Source organism: Pieris rapae, chromosome 7 (genome assembly GCF_905147795.1).
Source record: "Pieris rapae chromosome 7, ilPieRapa1.1, whole genome shotgun sequence".
Classification (NCBI taxonomy): Eukaryota; Metazoa; Arthropoda; class Insecta; order Lepidoptera; family Pieridae; genus Pieris; species Pieris rapae.
The window spans coordinates 2,130,846-2,148,865 of NC_059515.1; the positions used below are offsets into that span (position 1 = coordinate 2,130,846).

The window sequence follows — 18,020 nt, forward strand, 5'->3', positions numbered from 1 at the left end:
TTAAAACTGCTAAAACAACTCTAACTTACTGAATACTCAAGAATAATCCAGTTTCAAAAATATCATATACATACAGGAAACTGATTTACGGCCTTTTTGAAACAAGAATTAGAATTAAAATTCACAACTAATTCTTCCGATTTGTCAATAAGTTGCGACATTAGCGGTTAGGTCCTCGATTTTTATAAAATCATTAAAGTTCCTATTTATACATAATATCATATATTATTATAAAAAGGAAGAATCGAGACTTACGTTTGTCTCGTAATTATATATCTTTTTTAATTATTTTTTGTAATTATTTTAGCTTCTCTGTTGCTTATACAAAAAAATAAAGAGCTTTAATTCAAATATATTTAAACTCCTAAAAGGGTGAATCTAATTAAGAAATTAGGAATATTCATGAACTTTGGAGGTTATCAAAATCTGTTATTTAAATATCTTTTCTATTACTAATTTTAAGGTAACAAATAAAAAAAAATAGTTTAATTTAAAAAAATAAACAAAATAAATTTATACACTTGCCGCAATACATACATAATAAAGTTTATTATAATTATTCAATTTATCCGATATGTAGGTTTACTAAACAAATTACATCCCGCATCAATTGAAATTAAAATTTCAGCTATAAATGTAATCTAGAATCGTCAGTGGTTGACCGCGCATTGTCGCCCGCGTCATATACTATAAGCTATATTAGATCCTTGAGAGCCGCGTAAAGTCTTCGAGTCAGTCGGTAGACGCCGCGTCGGTTACACCACAACCTCTTCCGATATAACTCGAAGTAGAAAAATGGACACCGAAGAGTTCCGCGTTAGGGGCAAGGAGATGGTCGATTACATTTGCACGTACATGAATACTTTAAGCTCGAGGCGAGTGACTCCATCCGTTGAACCTGGCTACCTTCGCGCTGCGTTGCCCTCCGAGGCACCACAGCATCCGGAAGATTGGGATGACGTTATGAAGGATGTAGAGAATAAGATAATGCCCGGTGTAACACATTGGCAACATCCACAGTTCCACGCTTATTTTCCTGCAGGCAACGCGTATCCTTCTATTCTTGGTGATATGCTCTCAGCTGGTATAGGATGTATCGGATTTTCATGGGTAAGTATTATATATCGATACCTTTAGATCTGTATAATGTCAAATGCACCGAACATAATCGAATAAAAATATATGTTATATACGTAGATTCGAATTAAGGGTTTTTGTGTGCTATTGAAGTAATGATTAGGAGATACAATAAACTCATTTTTTAATCAACGCATGGTAGATTCTAGTTCTAGTTTCGAGTCCCAAATATAATTAGTTAGTTACATAGACTTTTCGTAGATCTTGGTTAGTTTTGTATGTGAAGATTTGTGAATAGATTTTGAATCTAAATAATTGTAAATGAACATTAATGAAGTAAATTCAAAGGATGACAGAAAATTATTCTACACATTAATAACAAGTTTCACTAAAACAGAGTCCTTTCAGAACGTCGATTGAATTGTGTGCGAATATGCAAGCAACTTATTGATTAGTTGATTGTAATTATTTACAAGAAGGGCTGGGTATTGATTATTGTTTATTTAGGTCATGTACAATTGAAATGTATTATTTTTGATCAAGTTACTCATATAAAATGTGAGAGAGGATGTGAGAATTTGTTAGTGGCTTCAGCGTGCGACTCTCATCCTTGAGGTCGTAGGTTCGATCCCCGGCTGTGCACCAATGGACTTTCTTTCTATGTGCGCATTTAACATTCGCTCGAACGGTAAAGGAAAACATCGTGATGAAACCGGAAAAAAAAGTCGAGGGCGTGCGTCAGGCACAAAAGGCTGATTTACTTGCCTTGATAACAAATGATCATGAAACAGATAAAATACGTTTATTTTGGAACATAAGATGTTCTAGGTATCACTTATTCCACGTCAATCAATTCGAACTTGTAGGCATCCCTACTCATCGGCAAAGACAGAGGGTGTAGGCCGAGAGAAAAAGCCGGCGTAAAAAACTTTCGGTACTCTTTTAAAAAAGCAAATCATCAAACAATATTTAAAACAAATATATCAAATTAATTAGAGGCAGCCTGCCCAGCACTAGTCCCAGGCCCTTTTATCAACTAGATAATCAATAATTTTATAGTAAGCCTTTTTACACAGCTTTTCTTTAATACATTTCTTAAATTTATTAAAAGGCAGAGATAAAAGAGCCTCTGGGATTTTATTAAAGAAGAGTATCCCTTTTCCCAAAAAAGAATTACTAAATTTACATAGTCTAGTACGGGGAAATACGGAAGAGTATCTGCCCGTTTGCCCCCTGTTCTCTAAAAAAAAATCAAAGGCCCATACTTAAAAGGTGGCGCCATTGATTTATTTTTATTTTTATTTATAAACGGCACTGACTGCGATTTCTTTAAAAATACTCTTTAGAAAATATTTTTTTGTTTCGACATCTAGACGATATAGGAAATCAAGTAATTTAAGATTCTGGCCTAGGACTCTCGACAGATAGATCTATAAAATCAAAACTCAGTATATGGGTCGCTGCTTTGGTCTGTATGAAACACAGAACTACATACTGAACAGACTCTTTCACTACTTAGATATAGTATAATTTTACGATATAAAAATTGACCTGGCTAATCTTTAATCAATTTCCTTCAGCGATTCCTAGAAAACTTCACATTCGACTTGACTATGACTTCTGTTTTAGATATACGACTCGTAGCTTTAGAACTTGGGTTATACCTAACAATTGTGAATTTAACCGTTCTTTTAGGCTGCAAGTCCTGCTTGTACTGAATTGGAAATCATCATGTTGGATTGGATGGGTGAGTTGAATATTTAAAGACTTACTATACTAGATACCACTATGTTTTATAAATGGCATTAATTTTTCATAAAGGATTATGATATTTTTAATTCTCAGCATCAAGCCAAGCATTTCTATCCGTATTGCAAGTTAAACTTATTCAACTACCTTAGTTTTCTTCATTAATAATTTAATATAAGCTATAATTTTCCGTTCATTAGGAAAAGCTATTGGCTTGCCTCCGGCATTCTTAGCTCTTGAGGAGGGCAGCAAAGGTGGTGGTGTAATAGAGGCAAGTTAATTTCTTTCTACGTTTTCAGGAATATAATATATAAGATTGTTTTAAGTCACTAATTTGATTTTGTCTCATAATGCTTACGATGTAGAAAAGAAATATAATATTTGTTCTTACTACGTACGTATTTAATAGATGCAGCATTAACAATTTTCTTAAAACATAGATAGTATATAATAATTAATAAATAAAGAAAATTAAAATAAACTTAAAAAGTTTGGTCTCTGTGTACCTTTAACACTGGCAGCATTTTCTCGCTGCGTAACTTATTCGTTGAGCGAGGAAAGCACCAGATTTGGAGTTTGGGGTCACCGATAGGTACTGTCTGCCAGGTGAAATCTTTAATTAACGCCTGTGCTCTTGAATCCCACGACTCAAGAGTCTCTGCTGGGAGCAATATCGAAATTGGAGAAAGGACTTTTGTATTTGTGCCGTTTCTTATTTTCCGCCTGTTCTATGGCCGCTACAGCTTTTTTGCGCTAACGTGTCCTCATAAGTAGAAATACGTACATCAATGGTAAAATAATATATACTAAAGTGCATTTAATAGTCTGGTATTATATTAAATGGTAGTGTATGGCTATGGAGTATTGTTCTCTAGGTGTCTCCTAAATGTATCTGTATTGAATAATTTATTCCATTCTAGTTACTTATTAGGAAAATTATATTCAAGAAAGATGGGTGCAATTCAAGTTACCATGAATAATCAATATAAATAAAAAAACTAGTTTCTTTGCATTGCCAACTCTACCGTGACCCAACCTTAAAACTGGGTGTTTGAAATTGATTAATGAATTTAACCTCTATAGGGTTCAGCGAGTGAGAGTGTTCTAGTGTCAATGCTTGCCGCCCGTGCCGCGGCTATCAAGCGACTCAAGCACCAATTCCCAACGGTCGACGAGGGACTTCTGTTGTCCAAGCTAATAGCCTATTGTTCTAAAGAGGCCCATTCATGTGTCGAAAAGGCAGCTATGATTTGCTTTGTCAAGTTGCGGATTTTACAGCCCGACGATCATGGATGTTTGAGAGGCGAGACTTTAAAGGAGGTATTATTTTTTCATTAATATGCTGCTTCTTGTAATATTAAGCTTCATATTAATTAAAAAATGTGATTAATATAACTCGCTTATTCAGGCTTCTATCTACGGTGAAACAGCAACTATTTCATATTTAAATTAGATGCGGAAATATATGCCCCATGCTTCATGGAGCCTCGCCATTTATTGACAAGTTTGGTTTTTTGATTGAAAATTATGTTTTATAGAGATTTACAGATAAATCCAAATAATTAGTCTAGCTATTCAAAGGGGGAACGCAGCTAGTACGTTCGGAACCTTGCCTAAAGGGACTCCTTGTAATATTATATTTTAGTAATTATTTTTTAAGATTAGTTAAGTTTTTTTGTTAAGTTTATTATATTTCTAATAATAAATCGCTAAGGCCTCACAAACAAATTGAAAAATGATACCTTCACCATAAAAGACAATATATTAAAATTAATTTCTATTAATTCTATTATCTTTGGTAGGTACTGCACAACTATCCACCCGGTAGTTATTTGTAGTTAAGCTTTTTGTTCACTTTTTTAACTAATTATAGTAAAGTGGCAAATAGACTACGTTTAATCTCTGAATATTTAATTGAAATAGATAACGAGTTACCAAGGGAGTCAGTAGGTCATAGCAAGCCAAATAATCGGTGGTAATTGAAAAGTTCTCGGCGTTTTCCCCGAGACATGGCCGCGCACTTAATCGCTTGTTTCAAATTCCTGAAATACTACGGGTTCTACCCGACTTATTAATAAACTCATTAACTATTAACAAAACTCACTATACGTTTATCCAACAGATAACATATATTAGATTCTCTTACCTTAGTGTTAAGTTTTTTTCTTGTCAGCCTGATTTTTTGTTCTCCCTTTTTATGAATGAACACTAACATTTTATTTTGACATCGTAATTGCCGAAACTGAAGCGTACTACGTAAGCCTAAAGACAAATTGTACTAAAAAAATAATATCGAAAAATTTTATGATGATATCGTTGTATCGCTCTCGACATTCGTTTGTAACAGAACTTATTCTATAAGTTCTGTTACAAATAAAAATGTCACCTAATATGAACGAATTAAATTGCAATGTAGCTCTGTCAAATTATTATTTAATAATCTAAGTTTAAGTTATTTTCGTTTCTTTGTAATGTTTCCCTATAAATGTTGTGCACGCTTGTTATTGATGCTCATGCATGTATCTTGTTTATATGTATTTTCTGTTTATGTTTGTATGTCTTTCGTTAGTGTGCCTTTTGAAATAAATAAATTAATTAATTAATTTGGCCCCAGTCAATGGAAGAAGACGAACAAGCCGGTTTGGTGCCATTCTTCGTCAGCACAACATTGGGTACAACATCCGGCTGCTCATTTGACAACCTTCCTGAAATCGGGCCCGTTGTTCGGAAATACCCATCGGTTTGGCTGCATGTCGATGCAGCGTACGCTGGAGGCGCCTTCCTCTGCCCGGAACATAAATATCATCTAGCAGGGGTGGAATACGCCGACTCATTTAATACGAACCCGAACAAATTTATGTTAACCAGCTTTGATTGCTCTCTTCTGTGGGTCACCAACAGATACCTTTTAACGTCGGCTCTGGTAGTAGATCCTTTATACCTGCAACATTGCTACGACCACACGGCCATCGATTATCGCCACTGGGGTGTTGCCCTTAGTAGGAGATTTAGGGCCCTAAAATTGTGGTTTATGCTTCGAAGCTATGGCATCAGCGGCCTACAGAAATACGTACGACGCCATTGCGAACTCGCAAAATACTTTGAAAATCTTGTCAAGAAAGACGAAAGATTTGAAGTCTGCAATGATGTCAAGGTAAACTAGCAATTTCATACAAGATTCGGTTGTAAACTTCATGTATTACATTAATTCGTGTATTACAGTTAGGTTTAGTCTGCTTCAGACTTATTTGTGGCCCGGATGAGACTCCGAAACAAAAAGATGACTTGAACAAGAAATTATTGACTAATATAAATGCATCTGGAAAAATCCATATGGTCCCCGCGTATGTTCAAGATAAATATGTGATCAGGTTTTGTGTGGTCGCTCAACATGCCACTCGCGATGATATAGGTATGCATTGTTAAATACTTAAATTAAATTCATTGATCATTATATTAGCAGTACCATGTCAAGAACCTAAGACAAACTTATTTATTTTCTCAGAAACCGCATGGGATGTTATAACTGACTATGCTACTGAATTACTGGAAGGACCAGACAAAGAAAGGGTAACCATTACTTTTTCTAAAATACGTCCTGGTTCTAAATAATCTGTGTAGTATATGTTTAAGGTGTTAGGTGAGTGGGGGGAAGATTGAACGGTTTTTTGATGAGATGGGCAGAGTTGTGTTTGAACCTCTTGTTGAACAATAAATATTAACCTGTACTAATTTATGCCTTTAATTAGTAACAAGCAAAAACTAGTATTTTATATTCCTATCAACTTTTCCAAAGCAGAGACAAATATTAAACAAACAAATTATATACGACTACAAAATATAGTAAAGATGAAAACAAAAAACGGAACGGAAAATTGTTTTTTTTTCTAAAATCGTTAATATCAGTTGTCATCAATGGTTTCAAGTCCATAGCTTTTGAAAAGCCACATTTGATGTAAGTTAAAAATACCTTGGTGATAAGTTACCATTGGAAAAGGAGGAGGATATTATTTATTTATTTATTTATTCAATTACAGACATGGCTAAACTACGTTAATAATAATTACGTAGATTAGTTATCTACGAGGCATTGTTACTGAATAAAACAATAGCAATTACATATTAAATAATTCGTTATTATTACACGATATACCTTCAACCTTAATTATTATAACTATTAGGTATTAATATTACCAAAGTCTGATATGGATACCTTTTTATTTCATTGTAAACTAAAATTTTATCTTGAGTAAAAATTTAGGTAGAAATGATCTTTAAATATTTAATTTTTACCTATCATTGCATATTCGGTAATGTATACTTAAACCCAAAGTATTAACTAGGTACATTGCAAATTTTTTCCTATTAACGATTAAAGTTTGAGAATAACTGCATTTTTGTATGACACGTAAGATTAAAACTTTTGTGTCCCTTTTGTACTCGGCCTTTGGCTTCGGGTAAAGTTAGAAAGATATTTACTAAATTACTAAAAATTGGCGTATTTCGAGGTGATTTCGAGTATTACTAAGAACAATAATAATTAAATATTCCTTTGAAACAGTCGCTAAAATTAAGTCACTCAGTAATATTAAATCACTTCAAGATTTTCGAAAAAATCACAACTCCAAAATTATCCAAATTTACGCACTCCATGCACTCTGGCGGCTAGCTTCGACTATGGGTTAAGAAGTTATATAATAAAAATGCCAGCACTCAAAAAAAATAGGTTAAAATTGGTGTTAAAGACGATTTCTTGTCATACCCCATTTTTCATCTTGCCCCCACTAACCCTATATATATTCTATGTAATATAATATGTGTAAATATGCTTTATATTTTTCAGGATTTAAACGTCGAGCGGGCGCGTCGCAACCGCGCTGCATTAGCACACAAGCGTTCCTTTTTCGTGCGGATGGTTAGCGATCCGAAGATCTATAATCCTGCGATTAACAAAACACCACCTCCGGTCCCAACTACACCTTTGACTCCGCCCCCGATGGTTCCAATTACACCAGACACGCCATCTGAGGCAGAATCGGAGCTCATGCCATCTACACCGTAAATATTATTTTATGTATTTATTTAACATATTATAAATGACCTCTAATAAAGTCGTGAAGCGCATCACATCTGCCCCTTCTATTACCACTACTACTTACACACTCTGCTGTCAAGAGTGTACCGGATAAGAAGAAATGTAAATGTATAGAAATTTTACCTATTTTGTACAATATTAATTAGTAATTATAGAAAATATATCGTAATATAAGATCGAGCTAGCAAGAATGATTGATAGCCAATTTATTTATTGAACGAAATCGGGGTTTAATTCAAGGCCACAAACATTTGAATCTTAAAACTAAAACTTGAAAAACACAAAGATATAAATGTAAAAACACTCATAATATGTGTTTGTTTTTTAAAACGCATATTAATATAATAAAGTGTTTAGAGGAATAAAACACGTTGAATAATCATAATTCAAGATACTTATTTAATTTTATAATATACAAACTAATTTATCGTTCTGATAAAACTGTATGTTGCCCCTATTACTACAATCCTAACTTGAATTGTTTGTACACATATTTATAGGAAGCAGTCATCGTGGATAAGTTGGCCTTTGGCATTCTTCTTCCAAAGCGTTGATCATGATGCTAACGACTTGCCGCTCAGGTGAGAACAATTGTTTATTTGAATGTTACCAGAATGATTTGAAGATACTTCTTAAAAATTACAGAGATTTCAGTAAAATTTCATTTCATTAAGACAACAGCCTAAAACAAATGAATGAACAAAAATGCGATATGATAAATGTATTTCCTTACAAGTATAATCTGAATTCTATAAACAAAAGTGTCAACTATTTAAGTCATCATTTTCTTAGTATTGTCTTTTATTGACATAACTTTTACACATTTAAAGAAAAACACTTTTTTTACGGATTATAGTTATGTATTATTGTATTTAAACTTATAATTATTTGGACATAATTTTAAATTTAAACCGACGTTTCGCGTGCTTTACAGCGTGCGTGGTCACGGTGAAGTTTAAATACAATAATACATAACTATAATCCGTAAAAAAGTGTTTTTCTTTAAACATCATTTTCTTATCAGGCCTTACGGGGTTCAATTTCAGATCTTCAAATTATATTTATTCCATCGTGATTTATTAAGACAAGGTCAAAAGTTTAATTTAACCATAGCTAATAAAATATATTTCCTTTATTAGATTCCGGCACTTGGACACGATGGTGCGTTTGAAGAGCCCTAACCACGGCCGACGCGGTTCCTCCCCCGGAGCTTCGCCTGAACGCCGCGCCCATTCACCCCATTAACCCTACCGAAATTATGCATTCCCCACTTCAATAATACAATACTTTGAGCATTATTACTGTTTTAATTAAACAAATATCTTACTTTTTTAATTAATTTTCAAACATCGAAATTATGTATAGTATTTAATTTATTATATTACTGAGGCGTTTCGCGGGCTTTATAGCTGGCCTTCAGCACATGTAAAAAACTCTTCATATTATGCAATAAAACGTATATCGAAAAAGTATAAAGTATTAAAACGAAAAAATTTATAGTCTAAAAATCAAGTATTAAAAATTATTATAAGCCCCTACACATGTCTTTTTAAAAGAAAAGAAGGGTGACGATACCAAATATCGTCCCATTACGATCTTCAATTAACAAGATAGTAGAAAAATAAATAGCGGAACAAATTAAATCCCATATTAATCAACATGACATAATATTCAGGAATCAATTTGGGTTTCAAACAGGCAAAAATAACTCCCTCGACAAAGTAAATAATAACATAGATCGTATAAAATATACTCTTGCTTTATTAATCGATTTTTCCCGCGCTTTTGAGACTTTGGATCATAAACAACTTGAGGATAGACTTAATGATATAGGAATTCAGGTGCCACTAGGCACTTGGTGTTCAGATATGTATAAATACGTAGTGAAAGTAAACAATACCCACATGGTCGTAGTTTCAGTAACTGAAGGTACCGCTCAAGGTTCGGTCCCCGGGCCACCCCATTTCTTGACGTACGTAAACCAAATGCATAACCAAGTTGAACACTCCACTTGTTACCAGTTCGGAGATGATACATATTTGTTAGTTGGAGATAGAACTATTGAACGGTTACAATCCGATTTTAACAACATTCTAAAGTGGTGCCACGAGGCTAAACTTATACTTGAAATTATAAAGACAAAACTGTTTATTATTAATTCAAATTCCATCAAGGATGCCACTGGTATAGTATTGGTGGCTCACAAACACGCATGTCTCCACAAATAGTTGAAAACATGAGAGTATTCTCTCATGTTGTATGTCTGCGATAAGCTACGACGGTTTTTGGCACAAATAACAATACTGAAAAAGCGTATCCCATTTGAAACCAAACTTTTACTTTACAACGTGCTTTGCGAGTCTGTCATCAATTACGGTAAGTAGCTACGGTAGAACTTATCCCACGTATCTCAACCAAATATATAAACTGCAAATGCGAATCCTCAAACACGTTGTCTCGAGAAATGTGCTCGGCTCATATAAAAATGATCAAAGAGGAATTTTTTAACACTGCAAAATACTGCCAAAAACAGACAAACTAAATAAATGTCTTCTAGTCGAGCACTTTTTTCGATGACATAAAAAATCGAGTGGAGCACGAAGTGCATACTCGAGTGGTAACCCAAGTTCGGCTCTGTACATCGAGAGCAAATAACGTATATAGCGAGTGAACGTTTAAAAATATTAATATTACGTTATTGTTGAATGTAAAAATAAAACAAATTGTTTGGTGGGAAAATATTTTTCTTAAAGCTATTGCTAAAAAAACATATTGAATAACGTGTAGAAAAGTTATTACTAAGATAATTCTGATATACACCTCTGTTATCACTGGAAAACATTAAAATTTTCCTTTATGCAGACAGATCAACAAAAGTGTATTTGTTTGAAACAAATCAAATGGGAATTTTATTAATCAATAATATGTTTCTTAAGTTCACCATCCCACCCTACAGTGTGTAATACATTGGGCTTAGATTCATCCCAAGACAGACCCCTTATACAATCTTGATGCGCTTTACGCTCATACACAATATTGAGTTTATCACTATCAATATGGAACACTGAAAGTATTTGGTTATCACAGCAAACTGCAATGTTATTTGATCTGAAAAGAGCAAGATTCATCAAGTTGGCGTAAATTCAATTCTATGGGAAATTTAACTTTAAAATTCACTGAAACTTTTTAAAATGTGAAGTTAATACTTCTAGTAATAAATATAAAAATATTTAATTAAGTGCTTACCTCGGATTAAAAGCAATTCTATGAACAGGTGCAGGAAATTCATGTAACTTTATTACATGTTTACAATCCCTTAGATCAATTAAAGACAGTTGACCAGATTCATCTCCAAATAATAATTTATTTTCTTCAATCCACAGGAGACATCGAACACCACAGTTATTTTCAGTAACATCTGGAAATAAAAAATATAGGCTTCATATAGAAGTGATATATTATGTAGCAACATTTTTTTATATTTCCTTATTGTTTAAAGTGTATTGCCGAGCAGTGTTGGCCTAGTTGATTTAGCGATCAACTGTTGTAGATTCAAAAGACAGCTGTGTCACCATTTCCTTACAGTCTATGAGTGCTTTTACTCGTGGCGTCGGAGTGTCAGACACAAAAGCCTGATCATTTAGTTCTTAAGTTAATTATCCTTATTTATACTAAAGTATGTTTTAGTGGTACACCTGTATATATATTTTTTATTCATTCGTTTTTTCTACACTGTTAAAAGTTAAACAAAACTTCACAATAGTAACACAGGCATCTTAATAATAAGAGATATTGGCTTACCATAAACAGGCTTGTCTGTGTGTTCATCCCACATTGAAATAAAACCGTCTAGAGAACCTGTTACAAATTTTTTTTGTGACATTGGCTTTACTCCAATAGCATTAACTTGCATGCTATGTGCTGAATTGTAGTTACGTAAACATATCATATTGTCCCGAATGTCCCATACCTATAATAATCATACGTATCAGCTATGTGTCTTTGTAGTTGTTTACAAAATATTAAATTCAATATAAATTTGAATTTAATATTTCGTAAACAGGTTTGGTAGCCTATACGAGAAAAGCATTTGAGACCCTTCCTTACTTATTAAAGATATAGATAATTTAATAAAAATTTTATCTATCAACAAGTTTTTTAACTCACTCAAATAATATCTTCAGAAGTAAAAGTCATACTACACAGAACAGCAAACCAGTAAATGATTACCTTCACATTACCGTCCCCTCCAGCTGACACATAAAGCCTGTCGGAATCAAGACATTCTATAACAAGAGCCGGGCCATCATGTTCTGCTACTGATAAGTCTTCTTTCCAAGTTGACCATGCATCTTCACTCTTAGACCAAATACTTATTGCACCTGTATCTTCACATAATATAACCTAAATTTTAACACAATAAGTACATTACACACATATAAGTAAAATAAGACAAATAATAAATACAAAAATATTAAACAATAAACTATTGTTGGCAATACACACAATATAAGTTTATATTAATAATACAGAAAATTTGAGGTATGAAAACTTGTTTGTTGACTTGTGGTAATGTTGTGACTATTTTATATTACCTTATCTGAACTTCCTGAAAAACACCCATCAGCAGTTGTACTTGCCAAGTTTATATCACGCTTGAAATTAGTCTTTTGAAAATCACTTTCTTGGTCATTTGGTAAAATACAAGCACCTCCATTCCAATATCGACCGGTCAGTTCTGAACAACCTACTAATATATGTCCATCTGAAAATATAAGGAAAATTAGACGTAAAACTATAACATGAACGTCTACTACAAACAGCCTTTTTAGTTTTTTAGTTTACCTTTACTAACACGGACAAAATCCAAGTAAGCATGTGTGTATGTTCCAGAGGTCTCCGTTCTATAAGTCTCAGAATTTAGATGAGGAGGAATAAGTCTATTACTTGGTTCCATCTTTTAGTCGTTGCTACGTTGCTAGGCGGTGTACAAGCAGTAATAACTTGGCAAAATAAATACACCGTTACTTTGGAGGTTATTTTTCTTATGTTATTATTGCATTAGAATTACCATATAATACAATTGTAAAGTACTCATCTAGTACCTGGACAACAAATAATCCGTAATATTTGTTGAAATAATATTCAGTTTGTTAGAAGTATTTCTGAAAGCGGAAATATTTGAAATGTTATATGTATATTGTATATTTCAAATATAGCTATGATTGGGTTTTTTATTTTTTATTTTTTTTTTTTTCCCCTTTCTTGGCCTGCACGGTTTGTGCGTCAGCCATGTACAAAAGTTAGGAAGTGCATTATTAGGTTTATTGGATAGGAAATTAGTACGGAATTTGGAAAAGGATCAGATAAATTTTTTTATAAGTACGTATATACATAAAACATAGGTTATAATTTTATATTGTTATGAAAAATGAAACTAGCTAAAATTTTATATACATCAATATTTATATTAGATAAAAGGACAGAAATAGAAGTAGGAAAAGGAATATTTATGGATAAAAGCGAGGATATAAAAGCGGAACGGTCATGTCTATTACAGGCAAAAAATATATGGTTAAAATCCCCAACGTCATTGCCACACTCACATGTGTCGTCAGGCAAAAGGTTAAGCCTTGCCAAATGCAAGGGTATGCATGCATGGCCCAGCCTCATACGTATAAGGGTCGAAGTAATATCTTTACCAAGCGTCAAAGTAGAAAACCATGGTTTAGGAGGTATATCCCCCTGAATCATGTTGTAATACCGTCCTTTCGTCTGACTTGAAGAACGCCAAATGTTTATCCAAGATTTTATTAACTGGGATTTAGGAAGGAGAGTTAAATCACAAGAAAAATTTTTGTATGGAACCAGGTCTCCGTCATTGACCGCAGCTTTGGCAAGCCTATCAGCCTTGGTATTGCCAAAGATACCTGAGTGACCCGGAATCCAAGCAAAAGATACAGTGTACTTTTTGATGAAGCATTGATATAATAAATCGCGACATGCAATAATTACTGGGTGATTATTTATATTACGGCTAAAAGGAAATCTTTTCAACGCTTGGAGGACACTTTTAGCGTCAGTTAAAATTATTGACTTTTTAAGCTTCATTATTAAAATGTACTCCAGAGACCTCAGCAGACCAAAGCATTCTCCAGTAAATACTGAAGTCTCTGGAGGTAATTTTATTTTCTGTACAATGTCAAACTGTTGATGGAAAACGCCAATTCCCACACACTCCTCGGGACCGGGTTTGGAAGCATCACAAAAAATTAAATGGTAATGTTTCCATTGGCTGTCACTGTCAATAATATCAGTAAATTTGGCATTTGCAGAAAGATCTTGTTTACTTATACCGAAGTCAAACAAAATAGTAGGATCTAATGTTAATGCATCATAGTTAACACAAAATATAGGAAGGAATTGTGATCTGTGTGTTGGAGCTTGAAGAGCTAAGTATTTTTGGAGACTAATAATAAGGCATGGCGGCGATTTATGAGCCCAGTACGGGTAATTCATACATTCCAACAGAGACCGTAACTTAGAATAAAGAGGATGATTATAGACTTGTAATGCCCTAAACAGGAACATGTCACAAAGAAATTGTCGTCTGAGGTGCAGGGGAGCTTCAGAACATTCGACCTGCAAAGCGTTAATAGGGCTCGATCTCATAGCCCCAGTAATTATTCTCAGAGCCTTAGACTGGATAATGTTTAACTTATGGAGAGCTACTGCACTACAGGGTTCAAGTATAAATGTTCCATAGTCTAAAATACTCCTTATTAGTGCATTATATAGAAGCTTTAAAGAGAAAGGGTGGGCTCCCCACCAAACTCCAGAGAGACAACGCAGTATATTTAGGATCTTCTCACATTTGGCACTTATATATTTGCAATGAGAGCTTCCTGTAAGTTTCGAGTCTAAAATTACCCCAAGAAATGTTGCTTCACTTTTAACAGGAACTCTAATATTATTATAAAATACAGTTACTGATGGAGGAAGTCTCATACGTGAAAATAAGACTATTATACTTTTATGAACTGAAAGGCTTAGAGAGTTATTGTCCAGCCAGACTTTTAGCAACTGAAGGGAATATGTCATAGTATCAGATATGTTGTCAATAGAATTACCTGAGATATATAAGAGTAAATCATCTGCATATTGGAGTGAGTTAACTTTACCCTTAAGGGAGGCTTCCAGATCATGAGAATATATATTGTAAAGTAAGGGACTCAAAACTGATCCCTGTGGTAAACCTTTCCAGGCAATACGGGATTGGTAGGAATCTTCTGACATTACTTTAAGCATTCTACCAGAGAGAAGATTTATTATGAAACTTATAAAAATTTGTGGGATATTCAAATTAATCATTTTTTGTTTCAGAATTATAAGGTTGACATTATCATAGGCTGCAGACACATCTAAGAATGCTGCTATCACAGGCTTGTTGTATGAAAATGCCAATCTTAAGTCTGTCATAAATATACTGAGACTATCCATAGTACCCCTGCCTTTCCTAAATCCAAACTGGTTTGGAGATAATAACCCGTTACTCTCAATAAACCATTCTAACCTATTTTTAACTAAATGTTCAGAAATTTTGGATATAACAGAAGCTAATGCAATTGGTCTGTATGATGATGGATCATTAATCGGTTTGTTAGGCTTATGTATTAGGATAACTTCGTGGATTTTCCATGATGGAGGAATATTACCTGATGTTAAAATTGAATTAATTAAACTGAGAAAATAAGAAAGGCTGGAGTCATTTAGGTTTTGAAGAAAAGAATATGGAATTCCATCACAACCTGGGGCTGAGTCCCTAAGTTTTGAAAGAACCCCTTTGAGTTCTGAAAGGCTAAACGAAATGAGTGAATCACTACTTCTGTGCTGGGAGAGGAAAGAAGGCTGTGAGTGAAAAGAAATATTATCTATAAATGGCACATATGGTGGAGCTAATTTGTCTAGAAACAAATCAACTGTACTGCTATCCATAAAATGAGATCTAGGAGGTTTAAAGGCAGATCTGAATCTCCGAATATTTTGCCAAACTTCCGATGGAGAAATGTCTGGTGAAATTGAGGCACAAAAAGATTTCCAGCCATTGAATTTTTTTTGCTTTAATAATTTACGTGTTTTAGTTATAAGATTACTAAGAATATTAAAATTTTGTGTTGTAGAATTTTCTCTGTAATTCCTTTCAGATTCCTTTCTCTCCGCTACAGCCGCAGAACACTCACTGTCCCACCAAGGTGGTGATGGAATATACCCATTGCCACTTTTATTTTTAATTGGAAAAACTTCCTCAGCAGCCTGTAATAGGGCTTGTGTTAAAGCTTCAGCACAAAAATGATTATTGCTGTCATTTACTGGAGGTATGGTTGTTAAATTTTGTTGAACTTTATCTCTAAATAATGACCAGTTGGCTTCCTTAAGTTTATATTTAAGACGGGGAGGAGCCTTTGTCTGTTCTCTAATTTTTTGAGGAAATGATACAATTACTGGAAAGTGATCGCTTCCGTATGAAGACGATAGAGTCCACCAGTTTAATGTAGGAGCAAGGGAAGGGCTACACAGGGTAAGATCTGGTGCACTAATACCCTCATGGGGCTGTGTCCTTCTAGTAGGACAACCGGTGTTTAGAAGGCATAAATTATAATCATCTAAGATGTCCAAGATTCTAGCCCCATAATGATCAGACTTAAAACTTCCCCACATAGTATGTTGTGCATTGAAATCTCCCGTGACCAAAATAGGGCGCGGGAGGGAAGATAGAATGCTACAAATATTGTCAAAGACTTCAGTGGAAGGGTGAGGTATATATATATTTACAATACAAATATTATTTACACTAGCAGCAATAATAGAAAATTTATCACTGTGATTAGGGATGGGTATGTGAACAAATGGCACACCTCCTCTAAGAATAAGTGCAACTCCACCATACCCATCTGTTCTGTCTTCTCTAAGACAGATATGTCCTTGAATTCTAAAATTGAATCCAGGACGAAGCCAAGTCTCTTGAAGAGAGACGGCAAATGGTTTGTAATTATTTAATAAAAAAATTAGGTCACTTTTTTTACTATTAATGCTCCGGCAATTCCATTGAATCACCAGAGACTGGTTTTGAGGATGGTCTTGACTGTCCATTAGTTAAAAAACTTTTTGTAGAAGGGGCATCGTTGGACGGTATTTTAATTATGTCAGATTGTGAAAGGTACTGTATTATAGAAATGATGAGATCCTTTGTTATTATTTCTGACAAATCATTATAGTTGTTGAGACAACCTTTAGAAAAGGAAGGAATGTTGCTGTAATCTTGGATAAGCTCTGCATGCGTTTTTTGATCATATCCCTTACTTACATTTTTAGGACGAGCTTTGGGTTTCATGAATACTGTTTTCCTAAATGACTGTGTGGAAGTCTTAGTAGGGCTTGTTAAATTATAGGGACTGGAATAAGAAATATTCGGACCAGAATGGGCCGATGACGCAGAAGCAACAACGTCTGCATAAGATTTAGAAATTGGTGGATGGACTTTACTGGCTTCTGAATATGATATTGACTTTTTAGCCATTGTTTCTTTAATAGCTTTTTGCCTAGCATACTCTGGGCACTTTTTATCCGTTGCAAAATGAGAACCAGAGCATAAGATACACACAGCATCATCCCTTTCAGTCTTGCAACTAATACTTGAATGGTTGTCACTACATTTGTAACACCTTGGAGTGCCTCTGCATTGCATTTTGGTGTGACCAAAACGGCAGCAATTGAAACATTGCAGTGTGGGGTAAATATAAAGGTCTACAGGTAGGGAGTTGTAGCATATAAAGACCTTGGGAGGTAAGATCTTCCCATCAAAGGTTAAGACTACAGTCTCAGTTGGAATGAACTTGGAATTCTCTCCTTCAAAGATTTTCCTGTTTAACCTCCGAACTTTCAAAAGACTTCCACAATTCTGCGGAAGCTCAATGTTTTCTAAAATTTCTTTTTCATCCCATTCACACGGAACACCTCTCACAATTCCCATGCGGGTGATTGTGAAAGCCGGAATAAAGGCTTTGTATTTATTTGTGTTGAGAGATTTATGATTTAAAAA

At 34.1% G+C, this 18,020-nt stretch overlaps 2 protein-coding genes across 2 annotated transcripts; one reads left to right on the top strand and one right to left on the bottom strand.

Moving 5' to 3' along the window:
• The first annotated feature begins 678 nt into the window (after positions 1–678).
• On the top strand, positions 679–9,213 carry LOC110996505 (tyrosine decarboxylase). The gene is made up of 10 exons (XM_022264223.2): positions 679–1,110; positions 2,773–2,824; positions 3,027–3,097; positions 3,910–4,146; positions 5,441–5,980; positions 6,049–6,238; positions 6,332–6,396; positions 7,670–7,884; positions 8,422–8,502; positions 9,061–9,213. The coding sequence occupies exons 1-10, from the start codon at positions 796–798 to the stop codon at positions 9,164–9,166; spliced, it is 1,872 nt and encodes a 623-aa protein (XP_022119915.2). The 5' UTR covers positions 679–795; the 3' UTR covers positions 9,167–9,213.
• Positions 9,214–10,647: 1,434 nt separating this feature from the next.
• Positions 10,648–13,140, bottom strand: LOC110996446 (methylosome protein 50). Its single transcript, XM_022264114.2, has 6 exons — positions 12,767–13,140; positions 12,517–12,686; positions 12,152–12,325; positions 11,723–11,891; positions 11,168–11,339; positions 10,648–11,029 (listed from the first exon to the last, which is right to left on the bottom strand). The coding sequence occupies exons 1-6, from the start codon at positions 12,876–12,878 to the stop codon at positions 10,834–10,836; spliced, it is 993 nt and encodes a 330-aa protein (XP_022119806.1). The 5' UTR covers positions 12,879–13,140; the 3' UTR covers positions 10,648–10,833.
• Between the last annotated feature and the right edge of the window lie 4,880 nt (positions 13,141–18,020).